This window comes from Monodon monoceros, unplaced genomic scaffold (assembly GCF_005190385.1).
Source record: "Monodon monoceros isolate NGI ecotype Baffin Bay Population unplaced genomic scaffold, NGI_Narwhal_1 Super_Scaffold_1, whole genome shotgun sequence".
Taxonomy (NCBI): Eukaryota; Metazoa; Chordata; class Mammalia; order Artiodactyla; family Monodontidae; genus Monodon; species Monodon monoceros.
The window spans coordinates 40,946,219-40,971,749 of NW_021703765.1; the positions used below are offsets into that span (position 1 = coordinate 40,946,219).

At 42.9% G+C, this 25,531-nt stretch overlaps 1 protein-coding gene across 4 annotated transcripts in view; it reads left to right on the top strand.

The window, feature by feature from the left end:
• The window catches only part of GAREM1 (GRB2 associated regulator of MAPK1 subtype 1), a 204,030-nt gene extending 180,603 nt beyond the window's left edge, over positions 1-23,427 (top strand). For 3 of the 4 annotated variants that reach the window (XM_029223287.1, XM_029223289.1, XM_029223296.1), the window contains 3 exons: positions 2-1,174; positions 20,616-20,782; positions 22,167-23,427. In XM_029223287.1, the coding sequence (XP_029079120.1) occupies positions 2-1,174; positions 20,616-20,782; positions 22,167-23,064 (2,238 nt within the window). In that variant the 3' untranslated portion in view covers positions 23,065-23,427. The remainder of the gene's footprint in view (position 1; positions 1,175-20,615; positions 20,783-22,166) is intronic. The other variant, XM_029223288.1, reaches the window with a different exon arrangement.
• The last annotated feature ends 2,104 nt before the right edge of the window (positions 23,428-25,531 follow it).

Here is a 25,531-nt window from a genome sequence, read left to right on the forward strand (position 1 = left end):
GGTTGCTTCAGGTGAATGCAATGAAGACACCGAAGTTTACAACATCACCCTTTGTACGGGGGATGAACTCACTCTAATGGGCCAGGCAGAAATCCTTTATGCAAAGACTTTCAAGGAGAAGTCACGACTCAACACCATCTTCAAAAAGATTGGGAAGCTCAATTCCATCAGCAAGCTGGGAAAAGGCAAAATGCCATGCCTCATTTGCATGAATCACCGGACCAACGAGAGCATCAGCCTCCCATTCCAGTGCAAGGGCAGGTTCAGCACCCGAAGCCCCCTGGAACTTCAGATGCAGGAGGGCGAGCACACCATCCGCAACATTGTGGAGAAAACCAGACTTCCCGTGAACGTGACCGTGCCCAGCCCTCCACCGAGGAACCCGTATGACCTCCACTTCATCCGTGAGGGGCACCGCTACAAGTTTGTGAACATCCAAACCAAGACAGTGGTGGTTTGCTGTGTGCTGCGGAACAACAAGATCCTCCCCATGCACTTCCCTTTGCACTTGACTGTCCCCAAGTTTAGCCTCCCAGAACACCTGGTGAAGGGGGAAGTATGGCCTGAAACCCTGGTCCATCACTGGCTGGGTATCTGCCAAGAACAGTTCGACATCGATGAGTATTCACGGGCGGTCCGCGATGTGAAGACCGACTGGAACGAGGACTGTAAGAGCCCCAAGAAGGGCCGGTGCACTGGCCACAACCATGTTCCCAATTCCCTTAGCTACGCTCGCGATGAGCTCACCCAGTCCTTCCACCGGCTCTCCGTCTGTGTGTATGGCAACAATCTCCATGGCAACAGTGAGGTGAACCTCCACGGCTGCAGGGACCTGGGGGGAGAGTGGGCCCCCTTTCCTCATGACATCCTGCCCTATCAGGACTCGGGTGATAGTGGGAGCGACTACCTTTTCCCAGAAGCTAGTGAAGAATCAGTGGGCATCACAGGGAAGTCAGAACTTCCTTATGAAGAGCTGTGGCTGGAAGAAGGCAAGCCCAGCCATCCGCCTCTCACTCGCTCCCTGAGCGAGAAGAGCAGATGTGATCAGTTTCGAGGTTCTGTCCGGTCCAAATGTGCACCTTCTCCCCTTCCTGTCCCCGGAACTCTGGGAGCAGCAATGAAGTCTTCAGAGATTGCCCTACCTCCACCTCCAGTGCCTCCCAAATCTGAAGCCGTAAGTCCTTTCTGGTTTTGGGTGATGTGCCGGTCCTTCTATCTCTCTGCTCAGTCATCTGCTAATTTATTTTCTTTCTTAAAGAAAACTCCCCAATGGAAGATTATCAGAATGAGCAATTTGCTTAATTTGGAGTGAAATAGAAATATTTGCTGGATTATTTTTACCATTTGGGAGTTAGTTAGAGTTTTACTCTACATTTGATGAGAAATTCTTGGAGAGTTTTTATTAGGAGAGGTTTAAACATGCTGCCTAGAGAACGGATAACAGCGAGGGGAGAGCAGAAGGCGGAGACCAGATAAGAGGGATGAATATGGTAACAGGTATGAAATGATGACACCCTGAACCACAGCAGTTGGTAGCAGCAGATGGCAGGGAGAAACGAGCTGCTTCGGATCATGTTTCAGAGGTGGAACCAACAGTATTTACTGACTAAATTGGATGTGGGTAGTGAAGGAAAGAGAGAAATCAGGAGAAACTCCTAGATTTGTAGCCTGAGCAGCAGAGTGGATTATTAGTGCCACTTACCGCTGATGCGGACTGAAGGAGGAGTGGATTTATTTGGGGGAAGGAGAGATCAAGAGACATCAGCATCATTTGTAACTCTCTCCTCACAGTTACACTGAGATCAAAGCATCATGGGGATGCTCACTTACGCACCACACATACACACACACAGGTGCCAGCCCGGTTTTGCTTACCACCTCAAACGTAACTCACTCAGCTGAGGAGGAGTCTATCAGATTTTAATGTAAAAGGTCATACAGGACAGGAGAAAGAGCCCTCTGTTTTGACCATGTTCTTTGATTGACAGGCACTCTGAACCTTCACGACTCATTTTTGATCATTGGGTTTCATTATATCTGAAGGGAGAAAGCGCTTGAGGCATAGGGTGTAATTCTGTTCATTTATTTGACAGTATCTGTGGTAGTGGTTTCCTTTTTTTCTATCTCTCTCTAGCAGAATCCTTTAAAAGAATAAAAAAGAAAACTAATACAGATCACAATAAATAGAAGAACTACAATCAAAACCCATCTGACTGAAGGACAGATTGGAGGGATGGGATCTCCCCTTGGCCCTGTCTACTCTGCCCCCACCAGGTGGTCTCAGGACACCTCTCTGGAAACACAGGGCTGTGTAGAGCCTCGTATCAAAACCATGGGCTAGATACTAGAAAAGTCACCATCAGTGACCACTGAAACCATGACCCTGGACTCTAGCAACTTCCCCTTTTGTAGGGAAGGTAACAGATGAAAAGAGAGGACTACTATACAAGTTAAAATGTGGGAAATAAATATACATAGGTCATGTATGGGGGGAGTTCAGAGGAGAAAAGAACTTCTAGTTGTGCAAGAGAAGCCTTCATGGAGATGACATTTCAGATGAGCCGAGAGTATATACATGAATGGAAAGAGCAGAGAGATGGGAAAGAAGGGCGTTCCAGACAGAATGGCTTGAGCAAAGGCAAGGGCAGATGAGGGAAAATGCAGAGTTCTGCTGGGCGAGTGGAATAGGGTTGAAGAGGGAGTATGAAGGGCAGTGGTGTCTTCAAGGCTGGAACCAGGTCACGGACAGCTCTGGACACCAGGCAGCACTTGGCGCTGGGCGTCATACATAGCTGTCCATGCAGAGCCCTCATTGCTGCAAAGCTTTCCTGAGAGAAGACCCACCTCCAGCTGTTTATTCCAGGACATAACAACTCCCCAGAAACTGCAGGTCTCTACTTTCCCCTGCTCCTTACAAGATCTACCAGGGATCTTAAGGCACAAGCCCGGAGATCCCCGTATCCAGTAGGGGTTGTGGAATATTTGGGGGAAGTCTTGGTGGAGTCAGAGTCCTTGGTTCTTTTATTCATGTCAGATGGTGTTCCCCCAAAAAACAGGTAAAAGGTGAGGGGACATTCCTAGTAAGTACTTTAGGCATTTTTAGGGATGTCTCAACTTACCTGTGTATGTGATGTTGCTTGAAGCTTGGAGCCTTCTCTTCAATAGGAGTGTGACCACATGAGCTTTTCCTATAGAACTCTGGTCCCACCTGGCACATAACGGGGACTCCTGTTTGTTGACTGATTGATTGACTCATCCAAGGTGGTCCCACCCAGTTATTTACGTAACCAAGTCTTGAGGTAAGAAGTAAGAAACTGGCAGTGATTGTTTTCACTGAGGCTAGTGAAAGATGAGTAAGAACACAAATATTAAGAGGCCCTATCTTGACCCTGGTACTAAAAGAAAAACGTTAGAGTTAAATTTGAAACTAAAAGCAAATCTCACAGCAGAAGAAAAGGTTTGGGCCTCCAGTCTAAGCCGTAATTTCTCATGACATAAGAGAACCTTCTCAGAGCATATTCGGTGTTTATAGAATGCTCTAATCATAAAGACTTTTTATAAACACCTGAAATTACTTAATTTTCTTTTTTTAAGAATTAGGCATTTCAAATGAAGTCATGTTTTTTATTGGTTCTGTGACCATGAAACAAATTTTCCAGTTTTAGGATGTGCGTGGGATCCGGAGAACGTCATAATTGTTAGATGTGGCTTCAGCTTGTAGCTTTCAAAAGGGAACTTTAATGGGGCATAAATTCAAGTGCTCCCACAGAATTAAACTTCTTTGGATAGTGACAGTGGGGTGGGTCCTGGGAAAAAGCTAGGCCATGGAAAGGGAAGCAGAGCTGATAATTGGCAAATGAACGCTGCTTTGCCACAGTCCGTGTCCCAGTCATGTTAATATCTAGAGGGACAGTGGCTCCACTACAGTGTATGTCAGCCTGTGCCTTTTCTCCTTATTCTATTCTTCACTCCCTACTTCAGGGTCCTAAGTTACAGCAAATATCTGTGCTCTTTCTCCAGCAGATTTTGACAGTCTTTGTTTCTGTAAATGAGATAAAAATCTTTCTCCTTCAACAGTAATTCTTGCTATGTTTCCAGCAGTGTGCTGCAGTTCCGGCATCATCTGGTTAATGCTTGACCACTGTCCTACCCATATGCTAAAATGGAAAACTAGGCTATGGGGCCAAACAGAAAATCCTCAGTGGAGGAGTGATCAGTTTAGCCCTGTTAATATACTTTGTACTTGATGTGGCTACTTAGAATTATGCTCTAGTCTGTACCTTTGTAAAGATCGTTAAATACAAAGGTTTTTTTTCTTTAAACACAAAACACTGCCACTTACCTTTCCCAACAATAAGAGGCTATTCCCCCCCCTAACTGGAACATCCCAGGGAAGAGTAAACAGCTCCTGGTTCCAGGCACAGAAGAGAAATCATTGCAGATGAGCCCAAGCTGGGGAGCTGCCCAGCTCACTGAATGGTGACATTTTCATTTTTTTAAAATTGAGCAGAGTGCCCTCAAATCAGAATGACCTGACAGTTCCTCTTGAGTGGGTTATCCTTAATTGGTTCATATGTTCCAAACACATCCTCTATTTCGTAACATTGTGGGCCTCATTCCATAATTTTAATTTTCTGGCTGTTGGCTGATAATGTCTAAAATATTTACCCAGATACACTCTACAAGTGACAGTCTTCAAGAGCTGCCTTTTTTTTGGTGGTGTTTTGTTTTTTTTTTTCCTCTTTGGAAGATGCCATTTTGGAGAGCAGTGACGGGAAGGCTTGATAGTGCATGAAATCTATAAATAGAATGTTTGACTCTCAGACTTTTCTGGTCAATGCAGTAAATAACAAATCAGTATTAAAACTACTGGATCACAACTCTTCTATAGCTACGTGTGCAGTAGTATCAAACCTGAGGACCCCAGAACCCAGGGATTAATTCATGTCCTCTGTCTTTAGTAACAGAAAAACAAAAGTGCATTCACTCTTGGTTGGATGTTAACGTGGCAGTGATTCTTGAGATTCATGAAAGAAAAATCATAAAAGGAGCTCTAGGTCGAAACCACTGGTTTAAAGCAAGTCTTCCTGCAGTGTGGATGAAGAATTTGTTAACCTTTGGGATTGACACGATGCCCCCTGACAATGACAATACGAGAAGCAGGGTGTAGGGACTGAATTGTAAGATGGATTGTGGTAGCATACGTTCATTGTTATAAGGCTGAAGTCCATCATACATAAAGTTCCTGTAATGGAGCACACTGTCTTATTATGTTTGAGAAGAATAAGACATAAAGGGCGAATTTAATCCAGATCTGCACTGCACCTAGTTCAGTAGGTGCCCGAAAAGACTGCACTATCCAGGAGTCTGAATCTGCAGACTGAGCAGCTGATGAGGAAATAGCAGGGGGACACCAAGCATCCTGAGAGTCTTCATTTCCCTTCTCAGTGGAATTTCACCGGGAGCAGAGAGGAGTGATCTGCCACACTATGTGATGGGTCATTAGAGGCACAAAACATCATGTCTAAGAGCCGCACAAAACATCATGTCTAAGAGCCGCACAAAACATCATGTCTAAGAGCCACACGTGGATTTGCGTCCTCACTCTGCCACTTAGTAGCTTCATAGCTTCACACCTTGGGCAAACTATTTAACTTTCTGAGTCAGTTCCTGCAGCAATTAATAACAGCGTCTTCATTGCATTATTGTATTATACAAAGTACTTGGCAGTTTTCCCTGGCACTCGGTAAGCATTCAATAAATAGTAGCGGTAACTTAATATGGGATGCATTCTTTTTTAGGGTTAGATAGAAAATAATTTTTTGGAGGTTATTTCCCCTGTCCTTCCTTGCCTAGGGTGTAAGGCCTCTCCAGAGAGTCATGGAAGCTGATGGGGACAGGGATACCTACCTCCACAGACAGACCAGCAGAGAGCCTGGCACACAGGCAGGGGACAGTCATCCCCGCACTCCAAAAGTGCATCCTAACAGGCTTGAAAAGTAGCAAAACATTCTTTTCATCTGACTTTTAAAATGTCTGCTTGATAAGCTAGATATTATGTGTTATAGTTACCTACCTGTGGAGCCAAAATTGTAATCATGACAAACCAAGAAAAGAGCTACAGAAATGCTCAGCATCCTGTGGGCCCCAATAATATGTAATCCTTTCATGGGGGATTTGGGGGTTTTGTAGAAGTATAGAGTACCTATTGAAAAAGCCACATGTGGTTCTAAGGCTGCAAATATGTGTCAAGAAACTGAAATTCCTAGGAAAACGTCTCTAGAAATATTAAAGCTGAGAAGTTGCCTTGACTAATTCCATTAGGCATGGCGAGGCTAGGTCATGGTGCTACCAGGTGTCACACCTGGATGTGTCCACCCTACAGAATGAGGGCCCTCACAAGACTACCCAAATTAAGAAAAAGTCATAAAAATGTATTGTTTAAAAACCGAGAGAACTGATTCTTAAGAATTGAGCTATAAGAATTCTACTCTACAACCAGCAAACACTGAGGTAAGAGGCGGCAGGACATGCATACTAAAAACAGCCTTGCACCAAAAAAACGAACCCAGGCTACAAAGGATGCTCCCACATAAAAATAGCCCTCCAAGACCACAGTAGATAATTGTTTCTCCTAAATTCATAGAGTAAGAGAAATATAAATAAAATTAAGAAGCAGAGGAAACACTCCCAATTAAAAGATGAAGAGAATTCCCTTGAAAGAACAAACAATGAAACAGACCTCTTCAGTCTAATAGACACCAGGTTTAAAAGGAGATAATGAAAATACTGAAGGAATTAAGAAGGGCTATCAATAGGAATGCAGATTGCTGTAAAAAGGAACTAGAAACTATAAAAGAGGAGCCAGGAAAAATTAGAAAACTCATTTGCTGAGATGAAAACTGACTGAGCTAAAGGCAATGAATAGCAGATTGAATAATGCAGAAGAACGAATAAGTGTTCTGGAAGATAGAATAATGGAAATCATCCAATCAGAACACAGAAGGCCAAATTGGGGAAAAAAAAAAAAATGAAAGCAAAATAAACCTATGGGATAATATAAAGCATGCCAATCTACACATAATAGGGATCCCAGAAGAAGAAAGAGAAAAGGGGTTCAAAAATGTGTTTGAAGAAATTATGGCTGAAAACTTCCCGAACCTAAAGAAGGAAACAGATATCCAGGTACAGGAAGCACAGAGGGTCCCAAACAAGATGAACCCAAACAGACCTACACCAAGCCATATTATAATAGAAATGGCAAAAGTTAAAGAGAGGATTCTAAAGGCAGCAACAGAAAAACAAAGAGTTAATTACAAGGGAACCCCCCCATAAGGCTATCAGCTAATTTCTCAATAGAAACATTTGCAGGACAGAAGGGAATGGCAAGATATAGTCAAAGTTCTGAAAGGGACAAATCTGCAACCTAGGATACGCTACCTAGCAAGATTATCATTTAGAATAGAAGGAGAGAGAAAGAATTTCTCAGACAAGCAAAAACTATAAGAATACAGCAATACTAAACCTATCCTAAAAGAAATATTGAAAGGTCTTCTCTAAATGGAAGAGAAGCAAGAAGGTATAGGAAAGAGAAAATCACAATTGGAAAGTAAATCACTTAAGCCAGTAGACGGATTTTTTTAAAAATCAAAAAGATTTTTGTGAAAGTGATGACAGCCGCAATGAACAGCAAAAGGATAAATATGAAGATGTAAAAGAGGACATCAAAATCATAAAATGTGGGAGAAGAGAGTAATAAAATGTAGACTTTTTTGTTTGTTTTTTTTAGAATGTGTTTGAGCCTATATGACTACCAGTCTAAAAGCAAGTAGATAGGAAGGGGTTAAAATACTTGAAAAACAAGGTAACCACAAATCAACACATAAAATCGACTTACAAAAACCAAAAAGAAGAGAACACAAGCATAATATAACAGGAAATCATAAACCACAAAAAGAAGAAGAAAGGGACAAAGAAGAAATACAAAATCAACTGGAAAACAAGGTTTAAAATGGCAATAAATAGATATCTATTAATAATTACTTTGTCAGTAGACTAAATGCTCCAATCAAAAGACAGGGGAATGGCAGGTTGGATTAAAAAACAAGAGCCTATAATATGCTGCTCATTGTAGGCAACACATAAAAAACAGACCCACTTTAAGGCAAAGGACACACAGACTGAAAGGGGATGGAAAAAGATATCTCATGCAAATGGAAATGACAGAAAAGTGGGGGTCTCACTACTCATGTCAGACAAAATAGACTTTAAAACAAAGGCCATAAAGATAAAGAAGGACACTATATAGTGATAAAGGAATCAAGACAGGAAGAGGATATTACATCCTCAAAATATATGCACCCAATATAGGAGCATCCAAATACATAAAACAAATACCAACAGACATAAAGGGAGAAATTGATGGGAATACAATAATAGTAGAAGGCTTTAACACCCCACTCACATCAATAGACACATCTTCTAGACAGAAATCAGTAAGGCAGCAGAGATCCTAAAGGATACAATAGAACAGTTAGACTTAATTGATATCTTTTAGGATATTACATCCAGAAAAAAACCAGAATACACATTCTTTTCAAGTGCACACAGAACATTTTCTAGGATTGACCGCATACAAGGGCACAAAACAAGCCTCAACAAATTTAAGAGTATAGAAATTATTTCAAGTTTCTTTTCTGACCACAATGGCATGAAACTAGAAATCAACCACAGGAAAAGAAATAAGAAAAAAATGATTACATGGAGACAACAACATGGTACTAAAAAACCAGTGGGTGAACAACAAAATGAAAGAGGAAATCAAAAAATACTTTGAGACAAATGAAAATAAAAACACAACCATACAAAATCTATGGGATGCAGCAAAAGCAGTTCTTAGAGAGAAGTTCATAGTGATACATGCCTTCCGCAAAGAACAGGAAAAATCTCAAACAACCTAACCTACCACCTAAAAGAATTAGAAAAAGAAAAATAAACAAAATCTAAAGTGAGAAGGAAGGAAATAATAAAGATCAGAGAGGACATAAATAAAATAGAGATTTAAAAAGCAATAGAAAAAAATCAAAAAAAACAAGAGCTTGTTCTTTGAGGGGTAAACAAAACTGACAAACCTCTGGCTAGGCTCACCAAGGAGAAAAGAAAGAGGACCCAAATATACAAAATAAGAAAGGAGAAATAACTGATACCACAGAAATACAAAATAAAATAAGAGAATACTATGAACAATTATATGCCAACAAATTCAACAACCTAGAAGAAATGGACAAGTTTCTAGAAACGTACAGCCCACCAAAACTGAATCAAGAAGAAATAGATAATTTGAACAGACAGATCACTAGAAGTGAAATAGCATCCGTAATTTTAAAAACTCCCTACAAACAAAAGTCCAGGACCAGATGGTTTCACACGTGAATTCTACCAAACATAGAAAAAAGAACTTATACTGATCCTTCTCATACTCTTCCAGAAGATTGAAGAGGAAGGAAGGAATGTATGCCCAAAGACATTCCATGAAGCCACCATCACCCTGATACCAAAGCCAGACCAAGACAGTACCAAAAAAGAAAACTACAGGCCAATATCTTTGATGAATATAGATGCAAAAATTCTCAACAAAATATTTGCAAACCAAATCCAACAACACATAAAAAAGATCTTACACCACAACCAAGTTGGATTCATCCCAGGGTCACAAGGATGGTTCAACATAGCAAATTAATCAATGTGATACACCACATCAACAAAAGAAAAGACAAAAACCAAATGATCACTCAGTAGATGCAGAAAAAGCATCCATTCACCATAAAAACTCTTACCAAAGTGGGTATAGAGGGAACATATCTCAACGTAGTAAAAGCTATTTACCACAAACCCACCGGCAGTATAATACTCAACAGTGAAAAGCTGAAAGCCTTCCCACTAAATTCTGGAACAAGACAAGGATGCCTACTCTCACCATTTCTATTCAACATAGTATTGGAAGTCCTAGCCACAGCAGTCAGACAAGAAAAAGAAATAAAAGTTATCCAAATTGGAAGAGAAGAGGTAAAATTGTCATTATACGCAGATGACATGATACTATATATAGAAAACCCTAAAGACTCCATACAAAAACTACTAGACTGATGCACAAATTCAGCAAGTTAGCAGGATATAAGATTAACATACAGAAATCTGTTGCATTTCTTTACACTAACAATGAAATATCAGAAAGGGAATGTTAAAAAAAAAAAAAAAAAAAAAAAGCCCTTCTAATCACATCAAAAAAAAAAAGGGATAAACCTGACCAGGACTTCCCTGGTGGTCCAGTAGAAGAATCTGTCTTCAATGCAAGGGACGCCAGTTCAATCCCTGGTCAGAGAACTAAGATCCCACGTGCTGCAGGGCAACTAAGCCCATGTGCCACAACAAAAAGATCCCATACGCCACAACTAAGACCCAACGCAGCCAAAAAAAAATAATTGTTTTTAAAAGTCAATCTTAAAAAAAAAAAAAACCCGACCAAGGAGGTGAAAGACGTGTATGCTGAGAACTATAAAACATTAATAAAGGAAATTGAAGATGATTCAAAGAAACGGAAAGATATTCCCATGCTCTTGGATTGGAAAAATTAATATTGTTAAAATGACCATACTTCCCAAAGCAATCTACCCATGTAATGGATATCCCTATCAAATTACCCATGACATTTTCCACAGAACTAGGACAAATAGTCTTAAATTTTATATGGAACCACAAAAGACCCAGAATCGCCAAAGAAATCCTGAGGAAAAAAAACAAAGTTGAAGGCATAACCCTCCCAGACTTCAGACAATACTACAAAGCTACAGTAATCAAAACAGTGTGGTATTGGCACAAAAACAGCATATGGATCAATGGAACAGAATAGAGAGCCCAGAATTAAACCCACACCCCTACAGTCAATCTTTAACAAAGGAGGCAAGAATATAACATGGGAAAAAAAGTCTCTTCAGCATGTGGTGTTGGGAAAGTTGAACAGTCACATGTAAATCAATGAAGTTAGAACACACCCTCACACCATACACGAAAATAAACTCAAAATAGCTTAAAGACTTAAATATAAGACATGACACCATAAAACTCCTAGGAGAGAACACAGGCAAAACATTGTCTGACATAAATCGTACCAATGTTTTCTTAGGTCAGCCTCCCAAGGCAGTAGAAATAAAGCAAAAATAAACAAGTGGGACCTAATCACATTTACAAGCTTTTTTACAACAAGAGAAACTGTAAAACGAAAAGACAACCTACAGACTGGGAGAAACTATTTGCACATGATGTGACTGACAAGAGCTTAATTTTCAAAATATACAAACGGCTCATACAACTCAACAACAAAAAAGTGAACAACCCAATTGAAAAATGGGCTGAAGACCTAAGTAGACATTTCTCCAAAGAAGACGTACAGATGGCCAACAGGCACATGAAAAGATGCTCAAGATCGCTAATTATTAGAGAAATGCAAATCCAAACTACAATGAGGTATCACCTCACACTCGTCAGAATGGCCATCATTAAAAAATCTACAAACAACAAATGCTGGAAGGGTGTGGAGAAAAGGGAGCCCTCCTGCATTGTTGGTGGGAATGTAAATTGGTGCAGCCACTATGGAAAACAATATGGAGGTTCCTCAAAAAACTAAAAATAGAGTTGCCATATGATCCAGTAATCCCACTCCGGGGCATATATCCACACAAAGCTATAATTCAAAAAGATACATGTCCCCCTATGTTCATAGCAGCACTGTTCACAATAGCCAGGACACGGAGACAACCTAAACGTCCATTGTCAGATGAATGGATAAAAAAAGATGTGGTGCGTATATACAATGGAATACTACTCAGTTATTAAAAAGAAAAAAATGAAATAATGCCATTTGCAGCAACATGGATGGACCTAGAGATGATCATACTAAGTGAAGTAAGACAGAAAGAGAAAGATAAATACCATACGATATCACTTATATGTGGAATCTAAAATATGACACAAATGAACTTATCTACAAGACAGAAGCAGACTCACAGACAGAGAACAGACTTGTGGTTTCCGAGGGGGAGGGAGGGGGAGGGAGAGACGGGGAGTTTCGGATTAGCAGATGCAAAATATTATGTATAGAATAAACAACAAGGTCCTACTGTACGCACAGGGAACTATATTCAATATCCTGAGATAACCATAATGGAAAAGAATATGAAAAAGAATGTGTGCATATATGTATAACTGAATCACTTTGCTACCCAGCAGAAATTAACACATTATAAATCAACTATACTTCAATAAAATAAATTTTTAAAAAAAGAATTGATTCTACTCTCAATTTTTATTTTGTCTTTAGGCTTTCTCCTACTGACTATTAATATTAGAGAAGACAAGGGGGGAGGGATAAATTCGGAGCTTGGGATTAACATACACACACTACTATATCTAAAATAGGTATAGTATACCTACATTCCAGTCAAAAAAGTTTTTAAGTGATATAAATTAAAGCTAAAATAAATATACTAGAGAAGGCACTAAAGGAGAGATTTTCTTAAATAAACCTGGTGTATTGATAGTCAAATTTAGGTAATAAAAAGATTAATCTGGAAGTGATTATTTACTTTTCAAAATAATTGCTCTACAAAAGGATTCACTCAGGATTCCACTAATTAATGCGGTCTCCTAAGGCATCTGACATTTAATTAATTTTAATTACAGCTTTTGAGGAGTACTCTGTAAGCAAGCCATACCTACGTTTCCCATTTGTTAACTGAAATAAGGACTGAATTATTATTGTGTTTTGGTAATTTTGAAACTAATTGCCTTTGGTTTTGTGTAGCTTATTTATTTTTAAATGAAACCTTCTAGGCCAAGAAATTTTCTCCTGTGTCTGCCGAAAGTCTCAATGATTAGAATGTTAATAAAGTCATTGTAACATTCTATGGGATAGCCCTTGTTTCAAATCTGCACTCTTGGGTTTACCATTTGCACAAAATCACATTAATGGGAAAGTTATATACTATTTAAATATATCTATCATGCATTATACTCCTTGCTCAGAAAAGGTCTTTATTCTCTGCCCCAATGGCATAGTCTTTCTTTGGAGTCCAGGGAAGCACCCTGGAACTTAAACAAGTATTCTTTTCAGAACTGCGTGCCCTTCTTGTTTCCCAGTAGCGGCCTGCTGTGCCCTCTGCCTTGACTCCCTTGCCTGAGGCCTGGAGGTTGGAGGCCATTGCAGACCCAGGCCTGCCTTAGGTCCTTATCATCCGCCCGCATACACAATGGGAAAAAGAAACGCACACTTCTGAGAATCAGGATTTCAACTGTAAATCACATCTGCCCTGGCGTAATTCATCAGATAGATGTTCATTTATTGCCATGTTGTCATTGTAAAACTTTAATTTCTGTTTGGCTGAAAATACCCCTGATGGGTATGTGACAGGGTTGTGAACTCTTTGTATAAAAGCCTCTTTATAAATAAGATTTCTTAAGGCTGTAATGATTTTGTTATCTGGGAGAGGGAGTGTGGGAAGAAATGTAAAATACAGGGCAGAGGGCATGCAGTGAAGGCAAAGTTACAAAGTTCAGGGAAGCATGGTTACAAAACTCCTTTCTTTGCAACACTGACATTATCCCGAAGTCAGCTTTTTAGAGAAGAAAACTCATGGTAAAGGTGAGTCCAGTTTTAGATCAAGCTCCCCTATAGTGTGTGTGTTTTCTGAATTAGTGTCAACATAGAAACAACAGGATCCTTAGTCCGCCTAAGGATGGCCGAAGCCCGTTAGTGACTGCCCACAGTTCCAAGCAGTGTGGTCTTTGAGCCGAGATTTTCACCCACAGGTATGTGGTGGCAGATTTTAGACTGTAGACAAGGAAATGTGAGGCCTCGTCGGCAAGTGTCTCCAGGTCCATTGCCTTGTATTTAAAAGTTGAATAATTGCTGCTATGAAATTGATTTTTTTTCCCCAAAAAAAGTTCAGCAAAGAACATTTCATAGTAAGTTTTCTGTTTTCCTAAGCTGTCTCTTTGGTCCAGTTAGTGAAGGGGTGTGAAAGTGTCATTTCTTCCATAGAAGACGAGTAGGGAGTTCTGAGAAACTAAGACTTTCCAAGAAACATCATCATACCAAAGAGCCCCCATTCCTACACTGTGCAGTTTCATAAGCACGTTGTGTGTCTTTTGTTTGTTGTATTCTTTTAATCCCTAGGAAGTGTCAGGGAAAGATAATGTCACAGAAGAAAGTAGTTCATACGTGTATAAAATACTCCAATTGTATGTAATGTGTGAATTTTTGTCTTCTAAACATTTACATTTAACCCTGCTTCCAGCCATGCAATAATGAGCTTTGTATTTGTAATAAATTCTCATGTGTTATCTTTAACATGTGGCTATTTAGGGAGAAGACCTTGTTTTCCATTTTTCACAAATTCTTGGTCCTTCACCCCGGGCTCAGTTTCCTCCCAACTAAACAGACTTATAGCTGTGAGGAGTGGGGAGGGGAAAGGATGCTTAAATACCTATTCCAGGAGTCGGGAAATCAAGTTACACTTTCTGGAGAGTATTCAGAAAATAAATAGCCCCATTCCGTGACGCACGAGATTCTGACCACAGGTTGGAGTTGGGTTTTGACTTTGCCAACCACCTTCACATAGTAACACGAAGCTTTCCAAAGCCATTTATTTTATTGGGTGTGTCCATCGTTGCTTTCACTGTTAGATAATAAGCTGCCATTGATGATTTTTCTGGCTTTGCGTGGCCAGTGCTGGCACGGTGAAGGCAGAGAGCAGTGGGGACATGTGTTCTCCTCTCTGTCCCAGAAGTCAGTGCGCACTTACCCTCCAGGTTACACGCGTGCATGTACCTACCCAGGCACGATTTCAGGTTTCTTCCAAGTTAAAAAGAAAAAGGCCATGCCTCATTCAATCCACTGTCCCTTTCTAATAGCTGTCTCCCCCTTCCTTCCCAGCCCCTCCCTTCCTTCTTGAAAAGAGTGGTCTGTCCTCACTAACTCCACCCTCGCCACCTGTTCTGGCTTTGACTCCCTGGAATCTGCCTCTGGTCCCCTCACTCAACTCAAGCTTCATTCACTAAGATCCCCAGTGACCTGCTAACCGTCACACATCTTCCCGACCTGCCCTGACTTCCTGCCGTCGTTCCGTCTTCACACCGTCCCTCTCCTGAGCCGCCCTCCCCACCATCTGCTTCCTTGACGCCACTGGGGACTGTTTTGTGCCGTGAGTGGTGAGATGCGGTCCCTTGTGTTTCTCCCCCTTGGTCCCCTCCTCTCCTGGCCCCTTAGGGGCTCAGCGCTCTTCCCTTCTCATCTGGGACCTCAGTGCCACCAGGACTTCAGATTCTCTCAGAACACTGAGCTCGAGCTCTTTTCCACACTGAACCCCTTGGTTTCTCCCAAGCTCTGTTCTTCCTTCTAAGTGTCTGTCTGATAAGTGGCATCAGGATTCGTCCCGCCTTCTAAGCCCCCAGTCCAGGGCATCGCTCTGGTGGTTTATTCCTGCCCATGTACCTTGTACACTCACAATTCCTTCCTCCTCCAGACTTTCTCAGTATAATTTCCTGTGAGTTTGTTCTTCCCCCGCCCTCCTGAAGCATTCGTGGTGCTCCCACTGACCTTCATTCCACCTTCTATTATTACAGTACCAACTTTTATCTCAGTCCTGTGTTGGTCTCCCTGCCTCCCTCGCAGTTAATTCCAGGGGCTACTCGTTCTTGTCTGCTTTACTCAGCACCAGCTCAGTGAGCGTGTGATGGGTGCTCAGCATATAATTGAACAAGTCAATAGTAAATGGAATTAATGTCGTTTGTAGGAAAAGGGAAAGCGACACAATGTTCTTCGGACTTCTAGGGGCAGTAGATGGTGCCTGTGATCCCGGCCATTAGCCCTCAGGACAGACACCTTCTACAGCTTACTTCAAACCCCACTAGTAAATGTTGTGTGTTAGATGGCAGTCACTTAAATATGCCTCCCTGAGAATATGCCTCGTAGACTAAAGAGAAGTGATGGTTCTAGAAAGAGCAGAACTCCCCAATTCCACCTCGCAATAAATTAGCTTTCTGTTTAGCTCTGGGTTCACAGTCTGCTGCTTGAACACTGGGGAGAGGTGTCTTACTCCTGGGTAGCCGGTATCTTATCTCTGATAAGACTGAATCATTGAGCATTTCTTTAGAAAAGGGAAAGACTTGTTGTGGAGAGGCAAGGATGAGAGGATTGTGCTGGAAGTAAAACCACTTACAAGAAAGGCTTTAGACCAGAGAACTGCTTGTGAAGCCAGGCTCTGGGTACGTACGGGTGGGAGTCTGCTCTCCCTGAATCCGTATTGTGGTCATTGACCCTGTCATAACCAGTAGGTGCCAGGAGCTTGGCTGTAAACACTCAAGCTACTCATCACCAGAAATTACCTACCAGTAGGCAAAAGTCACCCATGATCCGTGATGGGTAGTAACACCTGCCTCAGACAGAACGCCATCCCCTCCCTTAGCACCAGCGTTCCGGGTTTATTCCTGAGAATCCAAGTACCTCACCCTCGCCCTGCACTGCTCCTTGAAGTTCAGTCTTAAATGCTGCACTGAAGGGCAGAGAAGGGCTCTAGTCCGTCAGGCATGGTGTGTCGGGCACGGTGTGTTCTATTACATCCTCATTTAGAATAGGAGTTACAGGGCGGTGGGATGGGGTGCTGACAATGAAGCCACAACATTTCCCAGTTCAGAAATAATGTCATTTTCACTCTGACACCACGTCCAGTGTCGTGGTGGCAGAGTTGATGGCGGTCATAGGGGCCAGGTCTGCTGGCACCTTTCTTCCCCTAGATTGACACCAATATGAAGACAAAAAAATTAACATGGAGCCCAGATGACTTATCAATAACAGTCTCCACATTAAAATATAAAAGGCATTCTTTTGGTATAAGTTTGAAAATAAAAGTGCCTTGTTGTATTTGTTTTGTGACATCCAATAACCTCCACCTGGCATTCTGTGTGCCATATTTGTGCCAGAGGTGATAAATCCCCAAATTCTGCCATCCACAGAGCAGTAAGAACAATGACGACAGTCCCTACCATTTCCACTTTCGGGCTAATTGAATATACATGGGAAGTAAGTAAATATAAACAGTCTGTTGGCAGAGTTCAGAAGCAACGACAAGTACTGGTGGCTACTTGTGATGGTCCCAAACCGCGCCTGTAACAGTTAGAGCTGGGCCTTAGGAAGTGACAGGAGGGGATGGGCAGTAAGAACTAAAGCAGAGCGAGAGGCAGGAAAGCACAGGGTGTGTTTAGGTGACACGGAATCTGCCCCATTGGATGGACCCATGTATTCGTATAGAGGAGTAGTGAGGGAAATAACTAGAAAGATGGAATCAAATGGGATAATTTCCTCTAGCGAGAAGAAATCACTAGAAAGACTGCAGCAGGCCTCAGTGGGAGACAGGAGAAGCTGGACTTTATCCAGTAGTCAAGGGGGGCCACTGGAGATGGGAAGTAACAAGATGAAAGCCACATGCTGAGACTTTTAGAAGGAATGTGCTGAAAATGTAGCACTTAAACGTGAAATTGAATATGAGGAAAAACTGGAAATAGGGTGATTGGCCATCTGGTCTTATAAATTGCCTTTTATTGTCAGATAAAATTCATTTCAAGCCACAGCTACATTTCTCTTGGATATAAATGTCCCATGATGAACCAAATCGAGAAGCAAAGAGAAGTAGAATAATTACTGTTAAAAGGAGGTACGAGATAGAAAGTAAGATGGCACAGTAAACCCTCACAGTGTGTGGGTGTATCACTTCTGAACCCCAAAACGTATACATTCCCCCAAAGTATATATAGTTTTCCCATAAAATGCTGCAGTATGACTTCACTGGAGCATCCACATCTACAGCCACAAGTTAAAAGTAACACGGGGAGGCGCATCTACAGGGTCATCAGCCGTGCTCACCCCGAGAGGGCCGCCCTACCGCAGCTGCCCGGTGTAGCACTCACTAGTTTTGTTCCTCCACAGTGTTACAGCTGAATTCTTGTCGCCGACGGGGTCCCATTGAAGTCGGGTTTTGTTTTGTTTTTAACTACCTTTTCTCCAAAATGGGTTTCAAATAAGCCTAGTTCTTTCCCATTGAAGTCACACAATTACACCCAAACTGCCCCCTCATGACAAGGGAAGAAATCTTTCTTTGGTCTCATGTTAGTATCTTCTCACTGACACCATCACACACACACACACACACACACACACACCTTTGTTCTTTAACTCCTTTCAGGAGTCAGGTGGCCATTTCAGAAGCTTTCCATATTTCAAATGCTGTTTGGAGTGTAGCTGGAAACGTGCCGGTCAGCCGAGCTCACCTCACCGGGCCCTGTGAACTACAAATGCTTCTTTTTACTGCTGCCTCCCCCGTCCCCTCCTGTCACCGGGAAACCTATGGGGAAGCTCTTTAGGACTGTCCAGTTATGGAAGGAGGGGGCAGAACCAGATGTCAGGAACCTTGAGAGTCTGGGGTTATAGGAAGAGAAGAGAGGACGTCTCAGAAGTCAGAGTCAACCACGAACGGCTGCTCTTCTGTGTTCCGAGACCTAGGTCAGCTGATGATAATTAAAATGCACAGTGTAGTCGACCTCTCGGCATAGCATAATTGACATCTAGGTAAGTGGTCCCTAACGAAATGTATTTAATGACTAATTCCAAAATTTAGAAATTTCTAAATCAAATTCAGCCTTAACCCTGTTTTCCTGATGCTTCTCTCTAGTCCCATGTTGAGAAGCGACTGGTTATTTTTAAAATGGAAAAGTTAACCGAAGGACTCCTTATCTTCCTTCGTTTTCCATGATTCCTGTTATTCTAAGCGTAGACAGAACCAAGCACATCTGTAAAGCCGCACCCATCCATCCCAGATTCTAAAGACATTCCCTAAGAAAGAAAAACACAGTTGGCTACTATACAATTCGCTGACAAGACAGAAGGAAGATGACACAATAATATCTTACTTATTTTGTAACCAGTGTATGCTTCCAAAAGCCAGGGAGTGGAGTGATCCAGCCAGAACTTTTCAGTGTCCTAGTTGGTTCCCAGCTTCTTAAGAAGACCCCAAAGTGAGGGAAGAGTCCCCCTGGGCCAGCTCACAAGCAAGCCTCCCTCTTCCTTATCCAAACCTCATTTCCTTCTCCACCACCACCTTTTTGAAAAGCTCAGAAAGAGAACGCCCGCAGCTGTTGGAGAAGAGAATCTGCTGCTCTCAATATTCTGTTTTAGCCTAAAGGGCTGCTGCAGAAGAAAAACTGTATCCAGTGGGTCCCAACAGCCAGGGTGGTGGGTCCTCCGGGTGGGAGCAGTGATTCCCAGACCCAGGGAGAAATGCAACGGCTGAGACTTTAAATGGCTTCTGTTTCGCTTAGAATTGAGGTTTGCCTGGTCACCCCGGGGTCACATGACTTTTTTAACATCTGGTTTTCTCCAGCAAGTGAGTCAGGCCTCGGAAGCCAGTTAGAGGGCCGGGGTGCAGCGTAGGTGGTAGACGACGCAGTGTCGCGTGAGCCCATTTCATTTGGTCTTAAGCAGACTCCGAAGCAAAGCTAACAGGAGCTCCGTTTCATTGTCTTCATTACCCAGAGCCCCTGGGGCAGAGGAATCGAAGGCAAAGGTGAAAAAAAATGGGTGGGAACACAGCCTAAAAAGCAAGCAAGGGTGGTGGTGTTTTTTTTTTTTTGTTTTTTTTTACAAAGTCAGAATTGGCTTTTACCTAGGTAGTTAAGGGTAGACTAGCTGAACCAGGTGTAAACTGCCCCCTGCTGTCTGACACAGAGAAGTACATAAAAATATCTGCCTCGTTAAAAAGAACGGTATTCTGAAGGCCGGCAACAAGCTGGGGCGAAGGCAGGCAAGGGATGGCACAGGTCACCTGCCTCCCTCTCCGGTGTGAAGATGAAGGGAGGGTGAGGCAGGCGGTATTTTTCAGACTTGGAGCGCTGCCTCGCTACGCCATCTGCCGCCTTGTTTCTCAGAGTGTGGTCCGTGGTCCAGCAGCGTCCGCATCACCTGGGAGCTTGAGATGCAGAGTCTCAGGCCCCACTCTTGGTCTGCTGAGTCAGAATGTGCATGAAACAAGATCCCCAGGGGATTCATGTGCACAGTTACCTGTGAGAAGCCCCGACTGTAACCTCAGAAGGAGCCTTTACACTAGACAAGGTCCACTGTTCCCTAAGGTTTGTAGCAAATCGAATTCAGTTTGAACAGTGAAGAACTACAACTCGCTAGGAGAATGGAGTCCTTCATTCATATCGTGATCACTTAACGCCCTTATTTTCGTCCTACTCCTGTGTCCTCGTGCATCACCGGCTCTTTACCATGCTGTCCTTCCCATTACTTGCTACATTTCTGCAGCACCTGCCAAACCGTTTCTTTCAAAATCGCTCCATCTCTGGCAGCCTCCTGTTTCCCACAGTCCTTGTTTGCTCAGGTCTGCTCTCCCTTTCTTTCACCCCTGCTGGTGTCACGTAAGAAGAGCAGCCACTGGGCCCTCCGGGAGGGAGCTGGCCCTGTGCGTAGTCCGAGTGTCGCTAACCCCGCGTGTTCTGTTCTGCGCCAGGTCAGGGAAGAATGCCGGCTCCTGAACGCCCCGCCTGTCCCGCCCCGCAGCGCAAAGCCTCAGTCCGCCAGCCCCTCCGTCCCTCCTCGCACAGCCAAGCCGGCGCGGCAGCAGACTCGCTCTCCCAGCCCCACCTTATCCTACTATTCTTCAGGGCTGCACGACATGTAAGTCCTATGCCAGGGCCCACTTCCACATGGTTCCCTCATCAACCAGGTCCCCGATCCTTGAGAACCGTGTCAAGGAGCCATCCCCTGGGCAGGGTGGTAGGAGAGGAAGTCTTCTTTTAAAAAAAGAAAAAAAAAAATTTTTTTTTTTTTAACTGGTTGAGCATGATAGGGCCCTGTTGGTCCTGAGCTAGGATGGAAGAGCCAGTGACCTAGGAAGATGCTGAGTCTGTGAGGGGTTCAGTGGTTAAGGCTGGCATCTACTTGTCTCCGCTTTGACATCAACACACACAGACAGCACCCTCGAGGAGGACCCGGAATGGCAGGGGTCCTGTCGGCCGTCTACTCTGAATTCCACCCAGTGCTAGAGTCCCTGACCATCACTGTAAAGCAGTCTTACACTTCCATCTGGATCCTCCCAGTGCCGTGAGCTCATTCTTTTGCACTGCAGCTCATTCCATGGTTGGCACATGCCAATAACTTTTTTTAGAGATCTTTCATTATATGCTGTTGAAATCTATCTCCATGTAACCTTCAACTGTTTCTTAGGTCTAAAGAAACAAATGTAGGTCCACCCGACCTCTCTTGATCAGGCTGTGAAACCATGAGGTCAGCCAAGATGTAAGTCTCCTCCAAGAGGCAGCCTCAGTCCCACCTGCTGTCCCCCCATCACCCACCTCTGAGCACACTCTGGTTTCACGGTCACTCTTAAGATAGGGCCCCGGAGCTGAGTGTGATCACATGTGACAGGTTAAAGTAGCTCTCCTTGGCAGGTACTTTTTTGTTCCCTGGACATTTAAATTTTTATGGTGATGTTACGCAATTGTGCGGAAACCAAGGCAAGAATAAGGATTTTATTCGAAACATTTCTTCCAGCCTCAGACTCTTGGATGGATATAAGCTCATCAGTGGTGGTGATGTAGTCCTGTCACTGTAGCCCAAGAATGACAAGCATGAGACACTCATTTACTGCTCTCTCACTCCACCCTTGCCCACTGCAGACATCACTAATCAATCACAGCACCTGTTGGTGATAAGCCCAAACAAGGCTAAAGATATTTCTCATCACAAAGATCCAGGCACCCACTAACAATGATTTTCTTGTTAAAAAAATTATATATTTGCCATCTCTGCTATAGCATATTAAATCAGTATCTTCATATCCATAGTTACTGATGTATTTTAGTAATTTAAAGATTCTTTAAAAAAAAAAAAAAAAGCCCAGTGACGTTAAGCAGGTACTTTACGATAAGAAATATAATATTTGTTGCCTAGCTACATTTTTCTACTCAGAAGTGACATCAATGGGATAAGGATAGGCTGGATGTTTTACTTTTCTTTTTTTTCCACTCATCTCTCTCTCTCTCTGTGTTTGGCTTTTAAGCAGCATTACTAAAAGTGACACGAGTCCTCCTGAAAGCGCTCCCGTTTCCTGCTACCCGTGTAACCGAGTGAAAGCAGATTCCATGGACCCCAAGTCCCCGTTTGGCAGTCCCACTGCTGAAGCTCTGTCCTCCAGGCTCTCGTGGCCTAATCATTATTCGGGAGTGTCAGAGACCCAGACCAGGAGCAACTTCCTGCTGGATCCAAGCAGGAGTTACAGTTACCCCCGACAGAAGATGCCGGGCACGCCCAAGAGAAACTGTCCGGCAGCCTTCGACCTCGATGGCCACGAGCTGGCGGCCAGCCCACCCGGGCCCGGGCCCACGGAGCCCGCCAGTAGTGCCCCGGGGTGTCCCAAGTCAGCCAGCTACTCTCTGGAGAGCACGGGCGGGAAGACCCTGACTGCAGCCCCCGCCAAGCAGAGCATCTCGTGCCCTGCCTTGCCTCCCAGGGCCCCGAGGCCAGTGGAAGAGAAAGCCGCCCTCGACACCCTACCTTTGCCTCTGCAAATTGATGGTGCTGAGGAAGACCTCGAGTCTGGGTCGCCGGACCTCTCCGAGGACCCGTACTTTGTTCAGAAGGGCACGCAGGACATCTTCTCCATGTCTTACCCCTTCTCGTCACCCCTCCACCTCCAGCTGGCCCCCCGCTCCTGTGGTGACGGGTCCCCGTGGCAGCCACCTGCCGACCTGTCGGGACTCTCCATAGAGGAAGTGTCCAAGTCCTTGCGGTTCATAGGGTTGTCCGAAGACGTCATAGCATTCTTTGTGACCGAAAAGATTGACGGAAACTTGCTTGTTCAGCTCACGGAAGAAATCCTCTCCGAGGATTTCAAACTGAGCAAACTGCAGGTGAAGAAAATCCTGCAATTCATTAACGGCTGGAGGCCCAAAATATAGCCAAATAACCCCAGGTAGCATTGATGTGTGTTCTAGAAGGGGAGGGCTGGGACACAGTTTCACATTTTTTTTGCACTAAAAACGTTCTCTGTAAATAGGGGTAAGAGAAAACTCTTACTATGCAGGTTATGAGTTTGAATGGTGAACAGGCTATTTTGTACATCAATAAAAATGCTGTACAGAACACGTAGAGGTGTGCCTTGTACGTCACTCACCACTCCACAGCTGCTAAAAGACAAAAGGCATGCTCAGAGAAATAACTGCTACCCAAGTAGGCTTATGCGAGAAGTTGTGATATTTATTTACAAAATAGCCAAAGCTGAAAGACATAAGAATCTTTAAAAAAAAAACAAAAAAAAACCACCTTTGAACAATTCCCTCCTTTGGGAGAATCAACTTTAGACAATTTATTCTGTGCTCTGTCGTTCGGACTGCTCAGTGCTAACTGTTTTACTCTTGTGCCTGAAAATGTTAGTGATACGAAATGACACTGCAGTGTTACGTGCTTGGTGGGGATCTTTTTATCAAAAGGCATTTTACAAAAGTCATGTGCTAGTAGAGAGGATCTATGATGTCCTTAGAAATAATAAATCATGACCACAATAATTTATCTGTAACTGCTGCTAATTTTACTGAGCAGAGATAAAGAAGACCAGAATATATACGTATATGTATATTTACACAATACAAATGTATGTTTTAAACATCAGTATGAGTCTGATCTTTTAGATAACATCTGTTCACTTTCAAATATCCATTGAAGTTTGGGGCTGTTAATTAAGTCGACTCTTTTAGGAAATGGGACAGAATGATTCCAAAGATTCTCAGAACCCTGTCCCTCGAAGCTCAGTCTTATCAGGCTCCATCACAGAAAACTTGGAACAAATCAGTAGAGAGTCTGTATTGAAGAATTAAGTTTGATTTTAAACCTGTTACAGGCTGGGTTTTACATAGAATACTCCCGTGCTGATCAGTGTCTGGGGAAATGACCATTTCTGTCGAGTGATAATTCTTCTCGGGTTTGAGGGTCTTATTCTCCTGGTATGTGGTGATGAGGGGTCTGGAGAGCATTTCTCAGAGCGTGTCAGGTGTTCTCAACATGGTTTGTGCTTTAGGAGAGCTCAGAAATCAGACATACCATCCTCTGCTTTGATATGTGCTACATCTGTTGCATCATTTTTTAAAGTATCAATAAGAGTACGTTTAGTTCAGAAATCTTCTTTCCTCTCTTCCAAAGAAAATGCATGATTACCGTACTTTCATTCCAACAATCCCAGGACCCAGTCTGACAGTTTTTGCCAAACGTGAATAAATACTCCAAAATATAATGGCATCAACATAATTCTTGACTTTTTGAAGGAATATAAATCTTAGAAAAGTTTTTGTTCTCCGAGCAGCATATCGTCCCTAGCCCTGTCTCCCCCAGAGTCTGTCCCCACATTCGAGATGGGCAGACAGCCACCCAGGTGTCAGTGTGACTTGCAGCACTGGCTTATATGTTATTATCCACTCTTCTTGCTCATCAGAATAAATACACAAATGGAAAGACAAGACCCACCAGTCTATTTTTGCAGACCTGTTCAATATATGGCTTCATTTCTTGGCATTCAAGATATTTTTAATCCATCTCACTGTTTAGAATTGGGGTGAATTGATACCTTTTCTCATTTTCCATCTTAAATCTCTTTTTTTAAAAAGAAGGATTTTCCCCCCAACATGTCTCCCAAAATGCAAATACTCTAGGTTAAAAGTGCCCCATAAAAGAGTACCCTGTAGAATCTATCAAACTGTAGCACCTCTTCGAAAGTAACTGACAAGTTTATATAGAAGCTTCTAGTACTGCACTCAGATGACATGCAGCCCCTCCATGACTTTCACGTTGAGAAAGCATCATTCTGTGTGAGGGGCAACTCCCTAGGTAAAGTTAACCTCTCAGAACTTTCCTTTAAAATAAAAACAAAGGATGATGTTGAAACGTTGCAAGTTTTCTTCGGCAAAACCCTGCTGAATCCGTTCGTGAATCCTTAGTGCTTGTATGCTTTTCTCAGTTCAAGAGGGAGGAATGAGTGGGTTTGAGTTTACTATGACAGTTGCCCCACATAAACAACTGATTCCTTTTATCTTTTTTCCTTTTTGTTTGTTTTTTTTTTTTCTTTTGCAAAACCTCGACACAAAGTCCTTTTTGTTTTTTGTCTTGGCATATGTACGTTGAGTTTATATCGACGGCAACATAGAGACTCCTTGAGGGCAGGGACTGTGGCCTTTCATTCACATACTCAAAATTCACAGCATCATCTGTGTGCCGGGCACTATGCTAGTATGACTTGACAGGCTGATAAAAAGACACAGTTCCTGCCCTCTTGGAACTCATAAGGTTTATGTTTAAAACCACAGTTGTTGAGACTGGGTATGTGCAAGAGAAACATGAACTCTCCTGGCAGTTGGATGGATGGAGAGTTAAGTGTGC